Source organism: Ochotona princeps, chromosome 5 (assembly GCF_030435755.1).
Source record: "Ochotona princeps isolate mOchPri1 chromosome 5, mOchPri1.hap1, whole genome shotgun sequence".
NCBI lineage: Eukaryota > Metazoa > Chordata > Mammalia > Lagomorpha > Ochotonidae > Ochotona > Ochotona princeps.
In genome coordinates this window covers 9,196,131-9,220,117 of record NC_080836.1, presented here as the reverse complement: position 1 = coordinate 9,220,117, position 23,987 = coordinate 9,196,131, and the positions used below count along the sequence as shown (strand labels likewise).

The following is a 23,987-nucleotide window of genomic DNA, read 5'->3' as shown; positions in this document are numbered from 1 at the left end:
GTGTGCTGGGCAGAGCCAGGCTGGACTGCAACACCCATTGCTTCCAGTGGAAGACAGCGCTGGAAACAGAACCAACCCAGCTATTGCAACAACTAGCTGATAGGGGCAATGGACTGTGCCAGGCCCGGAACTTGCTAGTACATACAAGAATCTGCTCTGGCGACACCTCAGACAAAGTTTCTTTGGGGATCTCCCCAGTTGAACAGCCGGACTCAGAACCCTAACCAGGAAAATACACATGACAGGGCCCGGTGGCGTGGCCTAGCGGCTGAGGTCCTCGCCTTGAGGGCCCCGGGATTCCATGTGGCGCCGGTTCTGGTCCCAGCAGCTCCGCTTCCCATCCAGCTCCCTGCTTGTGGCCTGGGAAGGCAGTCGAGGATGGCCCAATGCTTTGGGACCCTGCACCCTCGTGGGAGACCCGGAAGAGGTTCCAGGTTCCCGGCTTCGGATTGGCGCACCGGCCGTTGCGCTCACTTGGGGAGTGAATCATCGGACGGAAGATCTTCCTTTCTGTCTCTCCTCCTCTCTGTATATCCGGCTTTCCAATAATAATAAAAAATCTTTAAAAAAAAAAAATACACATGACAGAACAAGTCAATCAACCACCTCAGCTATATATTGGTAGTGAAAAGTTGGGCAAACGGAGACTCTATGATGGATTATGTCAATCAGTGGATTCTTCAATAACCTCATCGTGCTTGGAGTGGCGAGATTGGCAGCAATTCATAACCGGTGAATTATCAAAACCACTTGAGCAAGGATCTCAGAGCATGCCCCACATCAGGGACCTGGGGTGGGTGGGAAACTGAGTGAGGCTTCTCCCTTAATATCCCCCTTTACCTCAGATACATGAAGAAAACAATATGGAAAGAACAGTCTTACCCACTTTCCTATAGCCCTTGAACCTTTTTACCCTAATTAACTATGTAAAGATTGTCAAAAATATAATTTAAAAATGGAAAAATGAAAACAGTTGCAAAGTCAGTCAATACTTACAGATACATAATGTCTCAACACATAGTTGATTTTGCCTGCATCACTTTTTGATATAAGCTGGTGGTGGAAATTAAAAAATTCCTCAGAGCCAATCTCAGCGTAGAAAATCACCACAGGGCTCTCAGGATTAGTTGAGGGATATCTGTGATCTCCTTTGAACAAAAAAGGTTTGGGCCTGGAAAGTAAATACGACAAGATTAAAATCGTAAAAAAAAAAAAATAAACTTAATGAAAATTGTACAAAATATAAAAACCACTATTATGGTAATTTAAGTAAAGATTATAGGCAGTTTAACATCAAAAGTATCACAGTGTTAGGTAGGATGTACTTACTAAAAACAACAATAACTCTTAGTTTCACACAGGAGCTTCAAAAACTTCGTGGAAAGACTATTCGTAAAAAGCTCACGGGAACTACATACTCTTTGGCACCACAATATTCAATCTTTCCTCCCACTTTTCCACCAACTTTTTGAAACCCTTTATCTGTTCATAATTTTTAAAAGATATATTAAACAAATCAAATACATGTAACAAGCATAAAGTAAACTTCTATTAGTCATTGTTACCAATTATTGGAGAGAAAAAAAGCCAAAGAGAGAATACAGACCCAACTGAAGTAAGACAAGTTCAGTTTATTTATTTTCTCCCTTATAAATGCAATGTGGTTATTCTTTCATTGGAAAATATTAAGTACAAATAGTAAAATAAATAACTAAAATAAACAAATAAAAGCAGATGATGGATAACTTTAAATTAGTAACTTGCCAATTAAACTTAGGTCTCCTTTCTCTTCACATTTTAACTAACATGTTTTTCTATTAATGGACTTCACATTCAAGGTTCTTAACAACTTTTTTTAAAAAGATGTATTTGGGCCCGGCACGGTGCCCTAGCGGCTAAAGTCCTCGCCTTCAAAGCCCCGGGATCCCATATGGTCGCCGGTTCTAATCCCGGAAGCTCCACTTCCCATCCAGCTCCCTGCTTGTGGTCTGGGAAAGCAGTTGAGGACGACCCAATGCACTGGGACCCTGCACCCGTGTGGGAGACCCAGAAGAGGTTCCAGGTTCCCGGCTTTGGATTGGCATAGCATCAGTCGTTGCGCTCACTTGGGGAGTGAATCATTGGACGGAAGATCTTCCTCTCTGTCTCTCCTCCTCTGTGTATATCTGGCTGTAATAAGATGAATAAATCTTTAAAAAAAATAAAAAAATAAAAAGATGTATTTATTTTTATTGCTAAGTCAGATATACAGAGAGGAGGAAAGACAGAGAGGAAAAATGGAAGAATCTTCCATCCAATGATTCACTCCCCAAATGGCCACAACAGCAGGAACTGCGCTGATTCAAAGCCAGGAGCCAGGAACCACTACCACACAGGTGTCAGGATACCAAAGCTTTGGGCTGTCCTGCACTGCTTTCCCAGGACACCAGCAGGGAGCTGGATGGGAAGTGGGGCTGAAGGGACACAAACTGGTGCCTATATGGGATCCTGGTGCATGCACCGCTAGGTTACTGCACTGGGCCCCCTAGCAACTTTTAAAACATCTCAAAAAAAAGTCTTGAGGTTTAATTATTCTCAAGATATGAAGTCACAGACTTTACGACCTACTAATCTCTACTATAATATTCAACAGAAAGTAAAGACACACACAGCAGACATTACAATAGCAAAAAAAAAAAGAGAGAAAAGAAACCTTAAAAAACCATCAGTTAAAACTAAAACACAAGACACGCTTACATACATTATACATCTGCTAAAGCTAATGAGATACACCTATTTGCACGAAGTGAAAAGATGTCTACTGTACAAATAAACCTACCTACGTTCATAAATTTAAAACTGTAGGAAAGATTTAAAAGTAGGTACCACCTCTCAGAAGACGACATGATACCATTCTTCAGAAAGGCCTGCATTATTACGCTAACACATTAGCCGATGCTTTTTGTGAAGGATTACAACGCCATTGCTTTTGTCTGCCCCAAGAGACGGCCCCTTTACCAGTGTCCACACCCTGAGCCTGAGATGACTAAAACAGACAGTGCATTTCTGGTCTCATCCTAGGTCAGAAGCACTAATGCCAGGCACACAAGCTCACTCCAGACCTGTGCCATCTACAAAGCCATCAAACTCACGCAACAGATGGTAAGCACACTGCTAAGGGTGTCAGAGCAGGTGAGGATGGCTTGCTGCTGCAGCACACAGCACAGCACAGCACAGCGAGGCCCATCTCAGCTCTCCACTACGGGAACTCTGCATTTAGGAATATTTTGGCATGTTAATTAACAATTTAATACCCAAATGAGGCTTGCATTATTGTTTGAATGATCTCTTGTCTGAAGCTAATAATATTCTGAGAGATCATTGCAATTAATATCATCACTACAGGCACTGGCCTCAATACACGCAGCATTTCCTCAAAAGCTAACGACAGGCCTGTGAGATCTGATCTCAGATAGTCGTTACCAGACAATAACCCATCATATTACCTGTTCCTATCATCTCCACTCTGAAGTGAGATGAGAAAAGAAACATTCCACGTGATGGAACTGAGATTCAAATCTATCCATTACACCCACAGTGACAAGATACACAAGCAAAAGGAGAAGGCGGAGTTAACACGGCAGGCGTAAGAACAAGCATGATGGAGAGGCGAGCCGAGGGCTGTGGGAGAGGACGTCTAGCTTGGATCCCGAACCCAGTCCGCCATGTGCCCATGGCTCATGGCGGGCTGGGCCCAGACACGCCTGGGTGCGGGGCCTGCTTCCTTCTGGGGTGAGTACGCCGAGGGGGGAGGCCTCCGTGACTGGGCATGTCCGGGACCCACCCACCACCCTCATTGGGTGGTGAACGGGATTGGGGAGGGGCGCAACCTTGGGCCTGCAGGATTACACCTCCGGCTGCCAGAGGCGAGCCGAGGGCTGTGGGAGAGGACGTCTAGCTCGGATCCCGAACCCAGTCCGCCATGTGCCCATGGCTCATGGCGGGCTGGGCCCGGGCGGCCAGTGCGCCATTTGGCACCAGGCTGTGCCTGCTGGCCGCCCGGCCGGGGAGCTCTGGGGTATTGGACGTCTGAATCGCTGCTGAGATAGCTCTAGAGTGACCCCACTGTTTCTGGGATCTGAGTCAATCCTAAAGATTCCCAATGCCAGTAACTCTTCCTTTGAAGAACTTCCAATCCCTTAACAATGCTGAGCTTTGAACACCTATCAAGTAAAAGATAAGCTCCGGCTTGTCTAGCAGGCTGGCACCTAATGGTCCTCGGAGCAACCACGTGCAGGTGCATGATTTACGGCTAGGAACGGTCCCAATCTGGGATGCCACAGCTGGGTTGAGGTTCCCACCAAGGGGTGTATGTGCTGGAATGGGGGCTGCGTTCTATCTAGGAAACAGTTGCAGTCACCCGAGGCACTAGTGTGGGCTAGGATTGGATGCACCAGGCCGGTTCAGATCCCAGCACCATCTGGTGTTATGGAGAAACAGGGTAGATGTGGGACTGACTAGGCTGGGTCTCAATCCCCTTCTGAGCCATGTGTGAGCTGTATGTGGGTATGGACGAGCCATGGCTGGGCTGAAACATCCAACAACAAGAGTCAGAATGGGGTGAAAGCCAGCCAGGAAAAGCCACTGTTCCTGCTAGGACAGGAGGTGAACTGAGTAGGGTTGGCTCAAGAACCCCCTGGCAAGCGCAAAATCTGGCATTGGGGGGGGGTTCTGATGGAGGAGCCTGGGCAACTCCTCTGGCAGGACACAGTCCCTGCAGGTAAGCGCGAGAAGCATGATAGGAAACAGCCCAGAACAGGCCATGGAAAGTTTCCCACTGGCAGGCATTTGGCATGGGTCAGGAGCAGACCAGGCTGAATCAGTTCATGTCATCCTCTGGCAAATCCGATCACCAGAACAGAGTGTGGAATGGGCCGGGTTTGGTTGCGACAAAACCAGTACACATTATGGAACGCCAGGGCGTGGTTGCCTGTACTGGATATGAATGCAGCACCCATCCAGCACACGTGAGATCCAGGAAGGGAGGGGCAGAGCTGGCGGGGGGGTTAAGGGGCTGGTCCCCTCGCTGGACAACCACTCCCACTGGAGAGCGTGGGCTGGGATAGAGACAGACACGACTAAGCAAGGCTACAACACCTGTGCGCTGCATGTGGACTAGATCAAGGCCACAGCATCAGCTGGCAGAAGCTGGCACTGGGGACTAATTCTGTCGAGTCAAATCACAGGACCACCCGAAGAGTGCATAAACCGGGACTGAGAGACCTGGGAGGGAAAAAGTGGGTTCCCCCTTCTTGGGTCACTATTCCCGTGGGAGGGCATGAAAACTAGGACGGGGGCTGGGATGGCTAGATAGAGGGGTACTCAACAATATCTGTGAGGGCTGGATGGTTGAGTTGGTTAGATAAAACTAAGCTTTAATACCCATTGACAAGTACCAGAGCCAAATGGGATGGGGGACAAATTGGTCTTCTGCTACACATACTGGCAAACCAGGGTAGGGGGCGGTCTGGTGGGGGTTATTGTGGGTCGCCCCAACTAGACTACAGCTCCCACTGGTTGATGTAAGGGCCGAACCAGACTGGACTGCAACACCCATTGGTTCCAGTGCAACTCGGGACTGAAAACAGAACCAACTCAGCAATTGCAACCACCAGCTGATCAGGGTGATGGACTGTGCCGGGCCCTGTGCTTGCTAGAACACACAAGAAACTAATCTGGGAATACCTCAAAGTATCTTTGGAGATCTCCCCACTTGAACTGCTGGACTCAGAATTCTAACCAAGAAAAGACAGAAGACAGAATAGGACAATCATTCATCTCAGCTACATGTTGGCAGCGAAATATGGGACAAATGGAGACTTCATGATGGACCATATCAATCAGTGGACCACCTCATCGAGCGAAACTGGCAGTGACTCATAACTGGAGAACTATTAACTCCACTTGAGCACATATCTCAGAGCATGCCCCACATCCGGGACTTGGGGTGGGCGGGAAACCGGGTGGGGCTTCTCCCTCAATGTCCCCCTTTACCTCAGATACATGATGGAAACAATATGGACATAATAGCATTGCCTACCTCCCTATCCCCCTGAACCTTTTTTTTTTTTTTCTTCTCTTTCTTGATTTTCCTTCAACTATAGTTAACTATGTAAAGATTGTCAACAACAATACAATAAAATGGATAAAAAATAAATAAATTTAAGAAAAAAAAAAAAAAAAGAACAAGCATGATGCTTAAATACACGTGCAACCTACCTTTCAGACGCTGTCCGCAGGAGAGTCTCAACGGCATCGAAATCACACGTCTTCTCTCCGTGCACTGAGAAAAAGGAGCTACAGCCTTCTGACGGGAGCTCGTCAGCCGCTATCTGTCACACACGACACAACCAAAGGGTAGATAAGGACATGCACATTCTAAACAGGTGATTAGAATATAATCAAATACCAGCAATGCAGACAAACATGAACAGCTACCCAACATTCAGGCAATTCTTTCTGTTAACCTCACTCGGAACTGCCGTCAGCCAGGAGCTAACAGTAATGCCATAAATGGAATGTTTCAGCCAAATTCGAATTAAGAAAACCAAAAAAGAAGTCCAGAGTATAAAGGCCACACTTCATGGAAAACCAAGCTTACAAATGCCAATTCGAAGTTCCAAAGTATAGCAGTGTTCAACTTTATCAAAAAAGGAAAATTAACTTGAAAACCCTCACCGAAATGGCAATACATAATAGAATCTAAAAAACGAACCAAGCAGGGACCGGCTTGATGGCTCAGTGGCTAAATCCTTGCCTTTCAACCACCGGAATCCCGTATGGGCACTGGTTCTAATCCCGGCAGCTCCACTTCCCTTCCAGCTCCCTACTTGTGGCCTGGGAAAGCAGATAAGGACGGCCCAAAGCCTTGGGACCCTGCACCGGCATGGGAGACTCAAAAGAAGCTCCTGGCTGTGTATCAGCTCGGCTCTGACCGATGCAGCCATTTGGGAAGTGAATCAGCAAATGGAAGACCTTTCTTTCTCTTTGTCTCTCCCTCTCTTTGTAAATCTGCTTTTCCAATAAAAATAAATAAAGCTTTCTTTAAAAAGTCAAAAAGCACAAAAATATATAGACAACAAAGTAAAACGATCAAAGCTGCACGTAAGATATTCGAGGAGAAGGCTGAATAGGATGTCCGTTTATTTGTGGAGTTACTTGTTCATTCACATCAAGACCTAAAGGGACAAGTCAGTTTGTAATGTTAATCAGAGGCATTTTGAGAAAGTCAAGCAAAATATAAGTAAAGGACACAAAGACAAGTTTATCTGTGTGCACTGCTATTATTTATAAACTTATCAAAAGCAAGATGTTATTTCTTTTGCACATACAAGATATAAAAAATTAAAAGATAGCAAGAACTGGGAAGTCTGCTACATATTTGACATTAAATACTTTCTATGACAGTCTGCATATTTTTTGGTAAATTGCTTCAGAAAAGTACAAACCTTAAAAAGCAATTGTACAATGAACCAAGTGAATCCATCACACAGTACAATAATTATCAACCATGGACCACCCTATTTATCTTCCCATCATACGTCGTGGGAACACTTTGAAACAAATCCCAAACAACTTTTTATCATGTGTAATGTTTAAGTGTGTAGTATTAAAAGGTATTTTTAAATATATCATCATTACACTTCCTTTTAAAAAATAGAACTCCATGATGATGACAACTGGCAGCATAGTTTTCCAACCTCCCCAGTTCCCCTACAAAAACAGCAGCTGGAGAGCAAAACCCCAAACCTCGTATTCTGGTGTTTCTTTCCAATGAATTGGCCATTACATGTTCCAAAGTTTTAAAATGGCCAACAGACCATAGAAAGACATTTCTTTAGGCTCCTGCTTGAAACCAACAGCTTCAGCACACTGCTGGTCTTGATTCAGGGCCGACACAGATGGCATTTCTGATAAGGCTGGTTGAAAAGGAAGCCCCGACATACAACACACTAACGAGGCAGCCAGGGATGCAGCAGACAGCACAGGCAACCCTGAGGAGGAAAAACCCCAAGCAACAGGAGCTGAGAAGTGTGGCGGCCATCGAGCTCTGCTCACACCAGAATCAGCTGAACACGGGGCACCCAAGTAAAATTCACCGGGGATGGGGGAGTTCGGCACTCTGACCTCTCAAAACACCCGGGAAGCCACCTGCTGAGAGCAAGCTAAAACTTGAATAGGACAGAGAGACAAACAGAAGATAAGGTCCAAATGAAACTGTAAGCAACTCGCAATTTGTAAACCACCTTATTTTCTTGACACTATACTTCTAAAATATAAGGAAAGCTAACTTCACATCAATACATGCACAAGTCTCTATGCTAAATCCTGTAACACCTACAACAAGACAAGGAGCAGACCAGTACTTAGGCAAGAGAGTTGACTGCAGTGCTGCAAACCCTCACCTGGCAGCTAAGCACTGGGCAACAGGCTAGTAACACTGAAGAGGTAGCTTTTTTTTTTTTTTAAGATTTGTTTATTTCATTGGAAAGTCAGATGTACAGAAAGAAGGAGAAAGAGAAAGATCTTCCATCCGAAGATTCAAGCCCCAAGTGAGCCGCAACGGCCGGTGCTGCGCCAATCCAAGGCAGAGCCAGGAACTTCTTTCCAGGTCTCCCACATGGGTGCAGGGTCTGAAGACTTTGGGCCGTCCTCGACTGCTTTCCCAGGCCAGAAACAGGGAGCTGGATGGGAAGCAGAGCTGCCAGAACTAGAATCAGTGCTCATATGGGATCCTGGCACATTCAAGGCAAGGACCCTAACCATTACGCCACTGCGTCGGGCCCCAAGAGATAGATTTTTACTTCAACTAATCTTAGTTAATTTCTATTTAAATAGCCTTTTAAGGCCCGTACCTACCATACTGAGCAGTGTAATCATAGCCAATGAGATCCTGTACAGCCAGAAGACAGATAAAAATGTAACAAACAAGTTGTAAGGCATTAAAGAGATGATATAACATAAAAGATTACCTAGTCAGAATCAGAGAAGCTCAGAAACAAGGAAACACACTAACAACTAACATGAAACAAGAGATGATTTCACGGTGTTTATATTCTTCATTGTATTTGAAAAGCAGAGACGAAGACAGTGAAAGAGAAAACAGATGCTGCGAGAAAGATCTTCCATCTGCTAGTTCACATCCCAAAGTGCTCACAATGCCAAAGTTAGACCAAACCACCAGAAGACCAGTGCTCCATCAAGATCTCACATGTGGGTGGGACAGACTGAACACAGACTAGCATGTGAACCAGGGTAGGGGGCAGGCTTGGTGGGGGCTATGGGGAGTCGCCTCGACCAGGCTACAGCTCCCAATGGTTTCCGTGAAGGCTGAGTATGAACGCAGCAGGATTGGGCTGGACTACAACACCCATCGGTTCGTGTGGAAAACAGGGCTGGAAACAGAACTGACCCAGCAATTGCAACCACCAGCATATGCAGCAGCTGATTGGGGCAATGGATAGTGCCGGACCCTGCACTGGCAAGCACACACAAGAATCAGGTCTGCAAAAAGCATGATAGGAAACAGCCCAGAACAGGCCAGGGAAAGTTTCCCACTGGCATACGTTTGGCATGGGTTGGGGGCAGACAAGGCTGAATCAGTTCACATCATCCACTGCCAAATCCAAGCACCAGAATAGAGTGTGGGTCAACCCAGGTTCAGTCGCGACAAAAACCAGTACACTTTACAGAATGCCAAGGTGAGGTTGCCTGTGCCAGATGTGGCCGCAGCACCCAACTAGCACGCATGAGAACCAGGAAGGGAGGGGGGCAGAGCCGACAGGGAGAATAACGGGGGTGGTGCACTTGCTGGACAGCTACTCCCACTGGAGAGCATGAGCTGGGATGGGGGCAGACCAGACTAAGCAAGGCTACAACACCTGTGGGCCTCATGTGGACTAGATCAGGGAAAAGCCAGGCTGGGCTGATTGTTCCTACTGGTGCAAACAAAATTAGAGTGGGTGAGGGTTGGTTGGGCTTAGCCGCAGCATCAGCTGGCAGAAGCTGGCACAGGGAGCTAATTCTGTCAAGTCAAACCACAGAACCACCTGGAGAGTGCATAATCCAGGATTGGGAGAGACCTGAGAGGGAAACAGTGGGCTTCTCCCTCTTGGGTTACTATAGTTAACTATGTAAAGATTGTCAACAACAATACAATAAAATGGATTATAAAAAAAAAATAATAATAAATTAAAGATTGTCAAAAATACAATAAAAAAAGTAAAAAAAAAAGAAAAAGTGTCAGGTCTGGGATCACCTCAGACAAAGTTTCTTTGGGGATACCTCCAACTGAACTGCTGATCTCAGAACCCCAACCATGAAGAGATTATGTCAGCCAGTGGATTCTTAATAGATTTCATCATGCTTAGAACGGTAAGACTGGCAACAATTCAGACCTGTTGAACTATCAAAGCCACTTGAGCAGGAGGACCCTTGGAGCGTGCCTCACATCGAGGACCTCGGATGGGTCGGAGGCTGGGGGTGGCTTTTCCCTTTGTTTCTCCCCTGACCCCAGATACGGGCGGGGGGGGGGGGGAGAATGATGATATTAGTATGGAAACAATGGTATTACCCACTTTCCTGTAGCCCTTGACCCTTTGTACCCAAATCAACTAAGTAGATTATTTTTAAAAATAAAAAAAAAAAAGATCTCAGGTATGGGTTGCAACGATCTTCTGCGTGCCAAAGAATACTCCAGCAGGACATTGGAACTGGAGGTTCAAACCCGGCACTGTGACATGGGCCATGGGCCTTCCTAGCTGGGTGTGAGCCTCCGACCCAAGGTTGCCCTGAAAGCACTTCACTAAAAGGATACACTGCCCACCTGAGCATACTGGCACAGAGCTATCAGCATCAAACCGTAATCTGATACATTATGGCTTCAAAGCAAGTTCCGTGTCGTCTATGGGTAAAAAGAGCAACAGACCTTGAAGGGTATCATCAGTGGTTTCTGGAAAGCAACCTTATGCTGAAAGACAACGGTCTGTGCTTAATATAGGCAAGGAAAGAAAACAGGAACCAAGATTTTGCATCTAGACTTTGCACGTACAGAGTTCACACCAGAACTCTGACATCACAATTACAAAAGGAATGGCAGTATTCTTCCCGGGCCCCCTTCCTGAAGTCTTCAGGGGGCGGGTACGCATCAGGAAAGCCAGCAGAGGACACTGTGTAGAAGCACTGGAAATGAGCAATTAAGACCTGAATGACCTCTAGACAAAAGAATGGCAAAAGGGAAGTTAGGGTCACAGAAACTTCTGTGCTATTTTCAGGTAGAATATAGTCATCTTTTTCAGAGGCAGAAATGAGTGGGATCACTAAGCTGCCAAAAGATTTGAACAGTTTCCAGTGAATGTAAGGGGTGACATATTACTACTGAGCATATTACTACTGAGACTACTGAGCAGATGAGTAAAGCAAACCAGTCATCTTAACAAAAGAAAACCTGACTAGGGTTAAGCCTCCGCCTGCAGTGGCCACAATGGCTGGAGCTGAGCCGATCCGAAACCAGGAGCCAGGAGCTCTTCCGGGACTCCCACGCGGGTGCAGGGTCCCAAAACTTTGGGCCATCCTTGACTGCTTTCCCAGGCCACAAGGAGGGAGCTGGATGGGAAGTGGAGCTGCCGGGATTAGAACCAGCACACATATGGGATCCCGGTGCATTCAAGGCAAGGACTTTAACCACTACGCTACCGCACTGGGCCCTCTACGTATTTTTTCAAGCAAGTAAATGAAACATTTTTTAACCAAAACGACAAAAACAAGGAGGAATAAGTTGAAGATTATGTGATTAACAAAACACAGATGGTGAAAATATCTACAGCGCAAATGCTCCAAGTCACACAAAGAAAAAGAGATGGAAAGAAGACTTGCAAACTAGGACTAATGGACAACGATTAATTTTCTAGAACTGGGCAAGACGAAACCACTTTGTAGTGATGTTCTCTTAGGCAATAACATGAAAAAACTTACAGCAGGGAACTCTACCAGAAGCTGAGAGAGAGAAGACATGGACAAATGTTACTCCCATCTGGGCCAAGTCACGGGGCTGTTCCTTCTGTAAGCGTCCAGATCACTGCCCTACAGGCCTGCACCTCTGCAGTGCTGCCTCGCGCTCCTCCCTGGTGCATTTCCTGTGTCATCTACTTTTACATCTATAGCTCATGACCAGATTGAGGTTCACTGGCTTGCCAAAATTCTCTGTCCCACACTCTGCTGCATAAACTCCACTTGTCCTCTTTGTGTGGATATTCTTCCTCTCTTAGATGAAAATATGTGCAAATTACACATGTTTACAATTCTGTGACTTGTAGGCTTTAACATCGGTTTTGCTTACGATTTTTAAGACAAATCTTAAGTCCTAAAAAAATTCCGGGCCACAAAGTTACAGCTCTGTAATTCTACCCCAGGACTGCTACAATCTAACCCATCGTGATGTCACACTCCCCACAAAAGCCTGCAGGCACGTTGGACGTTGGACTTACCTGTTGGAAGGCTTGGATTGTAGACGAGTAAGAACGCAGAGACAGGCAAAATTTCAACAAATTCTGCTGAAGAGGTGACAGAAACCGAAATGCAGCTTCCAATACTGCCTGATAATAGGAATAATCAGTAGCTGTTAAAGAAGAAATTCACAAGGTAAGTGGGCCTGTCTCATCCAGGAAGACAGACTGTGTGTCACCAAGGTAAGTGACGGCCGCACTCGAGCAGCACGGTCACCTGAACTGCTGTATTCACAGAATGCACTCTCGTAGACTCCTGCTTTTCTTCCCCCTGTTCAAACCGTGCCTTCCCCGAGACGGCCAGGCTCACCTTACCTGGATGCATTCACTTCTTCCTCCTCTGTCCAGAAGGAGTCAGCTGTAAAATCCACTATTCTACCTTTTCCACTTCTCACACTTTTTACTAAATGACTGACGAACTATCCACCGACCCCTCCAGCTAGTCTCTGGCCTGTCCCATACACAGAGATCCTGACTGACTGATTTTGGCACCTTCTACATGTGGGATAACGGAATTGTAAGGTAAATTTATTTTGGTGCGAAAAAATTTGTAAGGGCCCAGCCCAGTAGCCTAGTGGCTAAAGTCTTTAGTTTGCACACTCAGGATTCTATATGTCCCACTTGCTCTACTTCCCTTCCAGCTCCCTGCTTCTGGCCTGGGAAAGCAATTGGTTTGGGACCCCGGACCCGTGTGGAAGACCTGCAAGAAGCTCCTAGCTCCTGGCTTCAGATCGGCTCAGCTCCGGCCATTGCGGCTACTTGAGCAGTGAATCAGCAAATGGAAGATCTTCCTCTCTATCTCTCCTTCTCTCTGTATATCTGACTTTGCAATAAAAATAAATTCTCAAAAAAAAAGTTTAAATCTATATGTAGTTTATTCATAATACCTTTTTTCATAAAAATTTTGAAGACAGTTTATATACATGGATTTCAACAATTTTTGCAAAAAAATAAATTTTACCCTTTAATTTTCATATTTTCACACCTTGAGTTGCAGAAGGTTAACAGTGTCAATTTTGGGTTGTTTGAATATGAATAATATTTCTAAAAAGTAAACATTTAAATAACTTATAATCACTTCTAAAAATTTTTTTAAAGATTTATTTATTTTTATTGCAAAGTCAGATATACAGAGGAGAAGAGACAGAGAGGAAGTTCTTCTGTCCTATGATTCACTCCCCAAGTGACCGCAACGGCCAGAGCTGAGACAATTCGAAGCCAGGAGCCAGGAACTTATTCCAGGTTTCCCATGCGGATGCAGGGTCCCAATGCTTTAGGCCGTCCTTGACTACTTTCCCAGGCACAAGCAGGGAGCTGGATGGGAAGCGAAGCTGCCGGGATTAGAACCGGCACCCGTATGGGATCCCGGTGCATTCAAAGCGAAGACTTAAGCCGCTAGGCCATGGTGCCGGGCCCCATCACTTCTAAAAATTCATACTCCCATAACTTTAACGCAGGACACAGATCAATTATACTTAACATATTTCATTTTAAATGTCACATTTCAAATTTCATTGTAAAGCCCAGACAAATCTGTCCTATGAAATTTTTCAAGTGTCTTGGCGCTGTGGCCTAGCAGCTAAGGTCCTCACCTTGCATGCACTGGGATCCCATATGGGCACCAGTTCTAATCCCGACAGCTCCACTTCCCATCCAGCTCCCTGCTTGTGGCCTGGGAAAGCAGTCGAGGATGGTCCAAAGCCTTGGGACCCTGCACCCACCTGGAAGACCTGGAGAAGGCTCTGGGCTCTAGGCCTCTAGATTTGGATTGGTTCAGCTCCAGCCATTGCGGCCACTTAGGGATTGAATCATCAGGTGGAAAAATTTCCTCTCTGTCTCCCCTCCCCTCTGTATATCTGCTTTGCAATAATAATGAATAAATCTTTAAAAAAATTTTTTTCAAAGCAAAATGAATTAATAACTCTAAGTTGCATAGCTAAAACAATAGCTTTTCAAAGCCTTTATTAAGGAAAAAATAGATTCAGATTTTCAAAAAACAGCACATTTTTCTAAAATTAGAATGTTAATGAAATAAAAAAACTTTAATGACTGTGTTAAAATTAATGGCAGAGACAATTTTCAAGTATTTTCTCTTCAATAAGAACTTGTACTCGTCGGTGTAATATCAAAAGATTTTAACATATCAGTGTCATTGTTGACTCCTAATGTTCACATCCTATATTAAGTTTTCCTAAGTTAGCAAACGTCTGTGAGATCACAGGAGAAATTATAAATGGGTGACCTAGACTGATTTCTTGATACGCAAGCTGTGTGGGGCTGGCAGAAATAATGGAGAACAATCTGGAAGACACTAACTTGGCGACAACAATCAACAGGTAATGGATCAGTCATTTAGTTAGTTTACAACACGGGGGAAAACAGACCAAATCAGATGGTTATCAAGTTAGTACTAAATGCGTTAAAAATGAAATGTACTTTCACAAACTATTCACAAAGCACTTTAATTAAAGAACACCCAAAGAACAAAAACAAAGAAGAAAAGAATTAAACATACTGCTCACAACCACAATCATACAATGCTTCAAAAACAATTACTTTGGCTATGTTGGCTCTTCCTGGCTACCACCACAACCCCCCTCATTAAAAACTAAACTGCTTTTCATTATTGTCATGCCACAAATCCCAGAAGAGACCAATGCCTTCTAATATCTTCCCAGATACCAAAGTCAAAAAAGCATTTGCTTCAAATTTTACCGTGATTATCTGATAATCCAACATTTTGACTGGCTTCTACAAAATTCCAAAATTTCTCTGGACTCTCTTCTGCTAAAAATTCACTGTGAAAAGACAGAAATGTCAGGGGAAAAATTAATTAACAAAACCATTCAAAAAGAACTACAGTACCAAACAGATTAAAGAAGAGTTGGGAAGTTTCTCAATGTCCCCGGTTGAGCTTCAACTTTTAATACAAATTACACACAAGGATGCATACATAGATTTTGCTAGTGGTAAGAAGCTCTTAAAAACTTCTTAAACATGGGCCCAGCAATGTGGCCTAGCGGCTAAAGTGTTCGCCTTCAACGCGCTGGGATCCCATATGGACACCGGTTCGAATCCCGGGCAGCTCCACTTCCCATCCAGCTCCCTGCTTGTGGCCTGGGAAAGCAGTGGAGGATGGCCCAAAGCCTTGGGACCGTGCACCTGTGTGGAAGACCCAGAGGAGGTTCCTGGCTTTGGATCAGCTCAGCTCCAGTCATTGTAGCCACTTTGGAATGAATCCACAGATGGATGAAAGATCTTCTCTGTCTCTCCTCCTCTCTGTATATCTGACTTTCCAATAAAAATAAATAAATCTTCAAAATAAATAAATAAATAAATAAAATTTCCTTTATTCAATAGTCTAAAACCTCTAACAGCCAATGTGTGTAGCTGAATTATCTGCATAAGCCAATGAGCTTCTCCATGGTGATCATTCACTGTCTGAAAGCGAGCTACAGGTGCGGGTCTCAGCCTACCTAGCCAAAGGAAGATTTCCCTGTTACTTCTTAACAATCACTCTACTCCACAGCTAGACACAGCAACACGGCAAAAGTAAGAAACAGTTCCTGGGAATGCATGACTTCTCTAAAAATAGGTTTCTGAAAACACCCATTATCATAACGCAGGAAGCTTCTCGGTGCCTCCCCCTACACAGACACCACAGCAACCTTGGGAGAACTCGCCCTGAGGAGACTGACACTTGTGGAGCTCAACCCATTTATCCAGCTGGTGTCTGCAGGGAGGTCCTGAGTTGTGGTTGGAGCCCTTTCCGGCCTGGATTTTGTTTTCGCTTTGGCCTCTCACTGCTGAGAAAATGGAGGCAATCCCCAGGGATGGGAGATTCAGGCTCCTGCGCAAGTCAAGGCCAGCTTCCACGTACCCTACCTCCCCATGAGTCCTTTTACCTGGCTTCTAACAACAACGGCGTGGAAGACCACTTCGTGGTCAGAGAGGTGGTGATGGCTTTTGAATCTGCCTTGACTGATGAAAACAGCCACAGTCCACTGAGCAGAAGCACAAGGCCCATTTTACCGCAAGCCCCTGGAACAGAGTTTGGCAACAAAGTCATGTTACAAACCTGAATACTTGCAGACACAAAGTAACAGTCTTAATAATCGGAGGCACAAAATAACATTAAAGTTACAGAAATAAATGCTTTGAACTAAGAAAGTATTTTAAAATGTTTGTGGAAAATGGGATTGAAAGATAAGTTTGAAGGCCTGGCAGGGTGGCCTAGCGGCTAAAGTCCTCACCTTGAAAGCCCCCGGATCCCATATGGGCACTGGTTCTAGTACCGGCAGCTCCACTTCCCATCCAGCTCCCTGCTCGTGCCCTGGGAAAGCAGTTGAGGATGGCCCAATGCATTGGGACCCCGCACCTGCATGGGAGACCTGGAGGAGGTTCCTGGATCCTGGCTCCAAATCGGCACAGCAGCAGCCGTTGCGGCTCACTTGGGGAGTGAATCATTGGACGGAAGATCCTCCTCTCTGTCTCTCCTCCTCTCTGTATATCTGACTTTGTAATAAAAATAAATAAATCTTTTTTAAAAAAGGTAAGTTTGAGTGCAAAATATTTCTGAAATGCATGCTTTCTTCCTGATGTATATTTCTTAAGCACTTTTTGAAGACCTGTCACACAGATTTCAAAACTTTTTTGCACCAAAATAAACATTTTTTAATTCCATTTTCATAAGCCTTTGCAACCATACTGAGTATCTAGATACTACAGATGCCTGCTAAATGACCCACGGGTAACTAGGCACACAGAGCTCATATTTACACTGTTTTCCACAGAGGAACTACTTCCTTTCTAGCAGTATCCACACTACAAAGCAGTAGCAAACTCGCTTGGTGGCAAAGCAGCTTGCACATAACCATGTGGGGAAGCAAGCAGGTGAACACTGATACAGACATTAAAATTACATTTTAACCCAGTTCCAACGAAACTGTATCACATAATACAATGTAATCAATAAATAAAATAAAATTTAAAAAAATTACACTTTAAGCTAAGAAATGTCTGTGGTTGCCAGAGGTTCGAAGAGGCAATGATCCCCAACTAAAGGCGTCAGAAAGAACAGTCTTGCCACACCTTGCCTCAGGACTTGCAGCCATCACAGGCAGGAAGTAGTAAATTTAAGTTCTAGGTCAACCAGTTGTGGTACTTTATTGCAGCAGCCCCAGAAAACTGATATAAGGTCTGAAATTTAGCTCTAAGATACATTGCAGAGGAGTGGCCATTTGGCCTTGCAACTCACACACCACAGAAAAAGGCCCATTTCGGAATTCCGAAGTACGACTCTCAGCTCATGTTTCTTCCCACTATTACTGACTCTCGAAGGCAGCAGAGATGGCTTACTAATTGAGTCCCTGCCACCCACATGGGAGACCTGGATAAAACTGTTAGCTCCCAACTTCAGCATGGCACAGCCCCAGCCACGGTAGGCCTTGGAAGAGTAAGCCTGCAGATGCGAGTGTTCTCTCAAGTAAGTTCAAGATGTTCATTAATTTAAAACAATAAAAAGAACCCAGTGCAATGACTCAGTGGCTGAATCCTTGCCTTTTACACACTGAGATCCTATATGAGTGCAGGTTCGTGTTCTGGCTGATGCACTTCCCATCCAGCTCCCTGCTTGTGGCCTAGGAAGGCAGTGGAAGACGGCCCAAAGATCCAGGACCCTGCATCCACATGGGAGACCTGGAAGAAGCTCCTGGCTCTTGCCTTTGCATTGACTCAGCTCCGGGCACTGCAACCACTTGGGGAGTGACCCAGCAGATGGCAGATCTGTCTCTCCTCTGTGCAAATCTGCCTTTCCTATAAAAAAAACTATATCTTCTCTGAGAACAGCAAGAACCCTGCGGAAAGCACAGCGGGGGCAGGCTTTCCCCATTAGACTTTTCATACCAGCAGGCTGCCTAAGGCAAGTCTAAGGAGGCTTCCCCTTGAGCTATCTGAAGAGTCAGCATTCAAGCTCTACCCATTTGAACGAAACCCCCAGAGGCGACCATGCGGGAAGCCCTGAGCCACCTGCTTCAGAGCACTCCTCAGGATGGCACAGAACCCTCCACCAAGGACCAGAAGTCCATGTCGTGCAGCTGGCTAGTATCCTCTTTGGACACACACAAAAATCCTAAGTATACGTGCCAACCTCCTATCCCTGGAGAACAATGGCAAAAAGCAAAATAAGCTACATCTAACAGGGGGGCAAAACAGCTTTTAAGTTTTAAAAGTTCAGGGGCCAGTGCTCCGTGGCATAGTAAGTTAAGCCTCTGCTTATGGTGCCAACATCTCATAGGGGCATCTTTATGAGTCCCAGCAGTTCTACTTCCAATCCAGCTCCCTGCTGATAGTCCGGGGAAAGCAGTGAAGGATGGCTCAAGTACTTGGGCCTCATTCCCATGTGCGAGATCCATTCGAAGCTCCTCACTTCGGACTGGCCTGGTTCTGGCTTCTGAAGCCATCTGGAGAGTGAATCAGTGGATGAAAGACTCTGTCTCTCCTTTCAAGATAAATTCTTTTTTTTTTTTAAGATTTATTTTTATTACAAAGTCAAATATACAGAGAGGAGGAGAGACAGAGAGGAAGATCTTCCGTCCGAAGACTCACTCCCCAAATGAGCCGCAACGGCTGATGCTATGCCAATCCGAAGCCAGAAGCCAGGAACTTATTCCAGCTCTCCCCCACAGGTGCAGGGTCCCAAAGCTTTGGGCCATCCTCGACTGCTTTCCCAGGCCACAAGCAGGGAGCTCGATGGGAAGTGGAGCTTCCGGGATTAGAACCAGTGCCCATTTGGGATCCCAGTATGTTCAAGGCGAGGACTTTAGCCGCTAGGCTACTGCACCGGGCCCGTAAAAATAAATTCTTTAAAAATGAGAGAAAAAGAAAAAACTGTCTTCTAAGTTATTAAATGATATATCATCGCTATTACATGGCCTCAAAAATAAGCCTTTAAAATATATATGCATCCCTGGGCAAGTGGAGACACTAAGGCGGACTGTGTCAGCCAGTGGATTCAGGAGAGATTTCATTGGGTTTGGAATGGTGAGACTGGCAGTAATGCAGAACTGTTGAACTATCAAAACCACTTGCAGGTCCGGCGGCCTGGCCTAGAGGCTAAAGTCCTCGCCTTGAACACGCAGGGATCCCATATGGGCGCTGGTTTAAATCTCGGCAGCACCACTTCCCATCCAGCTCCCTGCTTGTGGCCTGGGAAAGCAGTCGAGGACATCCCAAAGCCTTGGCACCCTGCACCCGTGTGGGAGACCTGAAGGAAGTTCCTGGCTTCAGAATAGCACAGCACCGGCCGTTGCTGTCACTTGGAGAGTGAATCATCGGATGGAAGATCTTTCTCTGTTTCTCCTCCTCTCAGTATATCTGCCTTCTCAATAAAAAGAAATAAATCTTTAAAAAAAAAAAAAAAAAAAACACTTGCGCAGTGCCCTGGGAGCATGCCCTACATCAGGGACCCAGGAATTGTTGGGAGGCTGGGTGTGGCTTTTCCTTTTGTCTCAACCCTTCCCAGAGATACAGGAAGGAAAAAAGAGAATGTGGAAACAATGGTCTTACCCATTTTCCTGTGGCCCTTGATCCTTTGAGCCCTAATCAACTATGTAAAGATCATCAAAATAAATATATATATACAGATATATATATGCACAGAAATATATGTATATATATCTCCCCTATGTTTAAGATGAACAAAAGAAAACCCTTCCCAAAAGTCACTGAGTTTCTAAATTGGACAGGGAACATGGGAACTGTGTCCAGGCAGCACCCTACTGGCTGTGTTAATAACCTATCCTGAAAGGGCCTGAGTGTGCAAGCTCCAGCCATGCAGGGAGTGGTGAGAGCCCACAGCACAACAGAAGTCCCCTGGGACACCTCAGCACTTACTGAGCAAGGCGTCTGTGCTAAGCATGGCATCAGGTGCTTTCCATGTACCAAGTTATGGAACCCTTCTCAGAAAAGCTCGGGGGACTGAAGTCCCTGAGCACAGTAACTACATCCGCTTTGCTCGCCCCGGTGAGTGGCACAGTGCCTGGCATCCAGCAGATTCTCTCTAGATATGCTGCAGAGCTGGATGAAGCAGCAACATCTCCACCATCAGGCAACTGATGTGTAGCAATGCCTGGAACTTACACGTGCCTCTTTGTAAAGAGCAAGAAGACATGCTGTCTCTCCCTGGTTCTCCACCTGTAGAAGAGGTAAGAAGTCGCACTGCAAAGCAACCTGCTCTTTCGTAAGGCTCAATGCAAGTTCAAGGACCATCTCCAGGCCAAGACCTCAGAACACAAAAGGCTGAGAGAGGAAACAGTTTCAATTTGAAACCAATGGTGTGGACCTGATACCAGACCCCAGGCCAGCCAGCCTTACATTAGCTATGGGGACCGAACGGGAGCTCAGGAATAAGGGCTTTTGTCTGTCACGGTCACCATGCCCTGTGTGATACCTGAAACGGAGAAGGCATCCCAAACAATACAAACGGGCTTTATTTACCAAGGGGTGAAGAAAAGACAACATGAAAAAAAAAAAAAAAAAAAAGAATGTGGCAGCAAGAGTTAGTTTCATCACCCAAAAGTCAGGCCTGCTAAGAGGACAGAATGAAAATCCTAGGTACTTGGGACTAACCCCGAGGTCTCCCTGCACTGGGTAAGAGGAAACCAATAGGTCCAGCACCATCAGACTCAAGCCTAGGACAATGCTGCACGTTCAAGACCAGCTCTGCCTCCTTGCCCTGCAGTCTCAGAGTCTCAGAGGACAAGGTTGTGCAGAAACCACAGAGGACCATATCCCTGAAGTGATCTTTCCTTTGGAGATCTTATTGTATGCATCCTTCAGCGCTCTGACCTCACCTGCCTTTAGTCTGAGAAACAACCACGAACACAGTATGCGCATAATGCTGCAGGATATTCACTGAACAGAAAACACTCCCAGGGTAAGTGCCCAGCATAGCACACTGCGCCTCCGCCTGTGGCGCCAGCATCCCATAAGGGGGTCAGTTCAAGTCCCGGCTGTTCCACTTCCGATCCAGCTCCCTGCTAACACATCCTGGGAAAGCAGCAGAGGTATGGCTCAAGAACTCAGACCCCTGCATGCACATGGGAGACCTGGAAGCAGCTCCTGGCTCCTTGCTTTGAACAGGTCCAGTTCCAGTCACTACAGCCATTTAGGGAGTGAACCAGCAGATGGAAGACCTCTCTGTCTCTCTCTCTTTCAAACAATAATTAAAAAAAAAAAAAAACTCCTCAGTTCATGTTTCAGCTCTCAGTGAGAACCAGTTATGTTTATCTCTTTGCTACTTGATCTAAAACAAGGCATCCAAAAATAAAATAAAGTAAGGTATCCAAAATGTCAATAAAAAGTATGTATGTCAAATACTTTGCCTCTTTTGGAAAACGGGCATAAAAATCCCAGATCATCACCAACCATTTCTTCTCCCATTTTTAAACTGAAGACTGTAGGCAACACTCGCTCTCAAAAGAAAAAAACAGCTTGTGATCTGCACCTTGGTAAGCATGTTGGCCATCCAAGTTTCTGCATGTATGATCGTGGTGAGGAAAAGGCATTAGCAAACGCTTTTGGGAAATTCACCTCATAGTCCTACAACCACACACCCCTACACCTCTAAGCACAGTGTGGGCTGTGAGTCACATAATTCTAACTCCAGCTAGTCATAGAAGACTACAGAAAACTGTTAACAGCTTTCCCTTCCTGTTCAGGGCACCAAGCTACTGTAGAAAGTGTAACACGGACTCCTTTCAGAGGAAGTTTCAGCTGAAGGTATCATAAGCCAATCCCAATGAAAAGGCTACAATCACCCTGGGTTTATGGAAGTGTCCAACAGCCATCTGAAATGCCTTCAAAGGCTTGCAAATGTACAAGTTAAGCGGGCATGAGGTTGCACCAAAATAAAGAAAAACCTGACTTGGTAAGTGCATCAAAACAAATTCAACCTAGCGAGGATTCAGACCCCAAGATTTTCAATGAACAACACAGGCTCCTTTCTCCAAGCTGGCGAGGAGCGGCCAACAAATCAGCCGCAGACGCCGGCAGAGCCACCGCCACGCACGGGCGGTAATAGCGCCCTGGTCCGCGCGGGTTGGTATTCTCCCGGCAGGTCCCACAACTCAAAAGTGAAACCGGAACATCCCGTGCGGGGCCAACACAGATCTCCCAAATGAAACGAAAACAACAAGCCACGTTGCCATCACCCCAATTCCGTGCAGGGGGCAAGTACAACCTATAAAATAAGTCGGGGGAGGGAGTTTGGGGTAGAAGGAAAGAAGGCAGGTCGATCTGCAAACCAGGGTTGTGCAAACTGCTTGCACTTAAGCCGGTCTGAGGGCGCTAACCCTCGGCTCCCTGCACCGGGATTCGGAGGTGCTCCACACCCCGAGGCGCTCGCCCGAGGGGAGACCCAGTCAGGTGCACGCTCAAGGTGACCGGGGCGCGCCCCGTCTCGCCCCCCGCGCCGTCTCCCGGTGCACGCGGCCTCCCCACGCCCGCCCCGGGCGTACCTGTCACCCGCCGCGCCACGGCGAGCCCCTCGCTGCCCATCCCGGGCGGCGCTGCGTGCCCTGGGAGCGCCAGGGCGGGGCGGGGCGGCCGCGGCTCTGCCGCCAGTGAGCGGCCGACACGCGCCTTTCCCGCGGCTCGCCTTCGGAGCAGGACTCGCCGGAGCTGCAGCCAGCCGCCGGCCGCCCCTCGCCTTCCGCTTCCTCCACGGCGCCAGTCGGAGGACTTCCGGCCACCGAACCGCCACTGACGGGGCCAGAGCGTCGCGCAGCGCCATCTTCTCCCGGGAGGTCCCACCTCCTACCTCTCCGCGCGGTCCTGGGTGGGATGCACCTGACAGGGGCTTGGGCAGGAGACCTCGGCCTTTGGTCACTCTTTGGAACCCTGATGTACAATAAAGGACAAGTGGGCCCAACGCGGGGGCCTGGCGCACAAAGTCCTTGCCTTGCACGCGCTGGGATCCCATAGGGGTACTGGTTCTAGTTTCACCGGCAGCTCCACTTCTCATCCAGCTCCCTGCTTGTGGCCTGGGAAGGCAGAGGAAGACAGGCCAAAACCTTGGGACCCTGCACGCAAGTGGGAGACCCCGAGGGGTCTCTGGGCTCCTGGCTTCAGATCGGATCGGCTCAGCTCCAGCCGTTGCAGTCACTTAGGAAGTAAATCATTGGGCCAGAGATGCTGTCTGTCTCTCCTCTCTGTATATCTGAATTTCCAATAAAAAATATCAAAAAATAAATTTTTAAGAAAAATAAAGGACAAGTGAGAATTTCTGAGCCTGCTAGAGTTTATCTTGAAGATTATCATTTCATATTTCCGTTCCAGAAAACACAAGGAAGATTTTAAATTAGATGATGGATGGTGATTCGCTGGGATCCCTTGTCCATGAAGTATACCTCACTGTCTTAAATATCTTTGCAATGCAGGGCCCTG

At 46.4% G+C, this 23,987-nt stretch overlaps 1 protein-coding gene and 1 non-coding gene across 2 annotated transcripts in view; both read right to left on the bottom strand.

Annotated features, from left to right (window-relative positions):
- UGGT1 (UDP-glucose glycoprotein glucosyltransferase 1) overlaps positions 1-23,272 on the bottom strand; it is an 89,285-nt gene extending 66,013 nt beyond the window's left edge. Inside the window, exons 1-6 of the mRNA XM_058664368.1 lie at positions 23,060-23,272; positions 16,448-16,583; positions 15,258-15,340; positions 12,525-12,655; positions 6,259-6,371; positions 997-1,171 (exon numbers count right to left, since the gene is read on the bottom strand). Coding sequence (XP_058520351.1) covers positions 997-1,171; positions 6,259-6,371; positions 12,525-12,655; positions 15,258-15,340; positions 16,448-16,583; positions 23,060-23,099 — 678 coding nt within the window. The 5' untranslated portion in view covers positions 23,100-23,272. The remainder of the gene's footprint in view (positions 1-996; positions 1,172-6,258; positions 6,372-12,524; positions 12,656-15,257; positions 15,341-16,447; positions 16,584-23,059) is intronic.
- On the bottom strand, positions 7,798-7,935 carry LOC118757958 (small nucleolar RNA SNORA2/SNORA34 family). Its single transcript, XR_004995459.2, has one exon. It is a non-coding gene; the product is annotated as a small nucleolar RNA SNORA2/SNORA34 family (small nucleolar RNA).
- Positions 23,273-23,987: the final 715 nt, after the last annotated feature.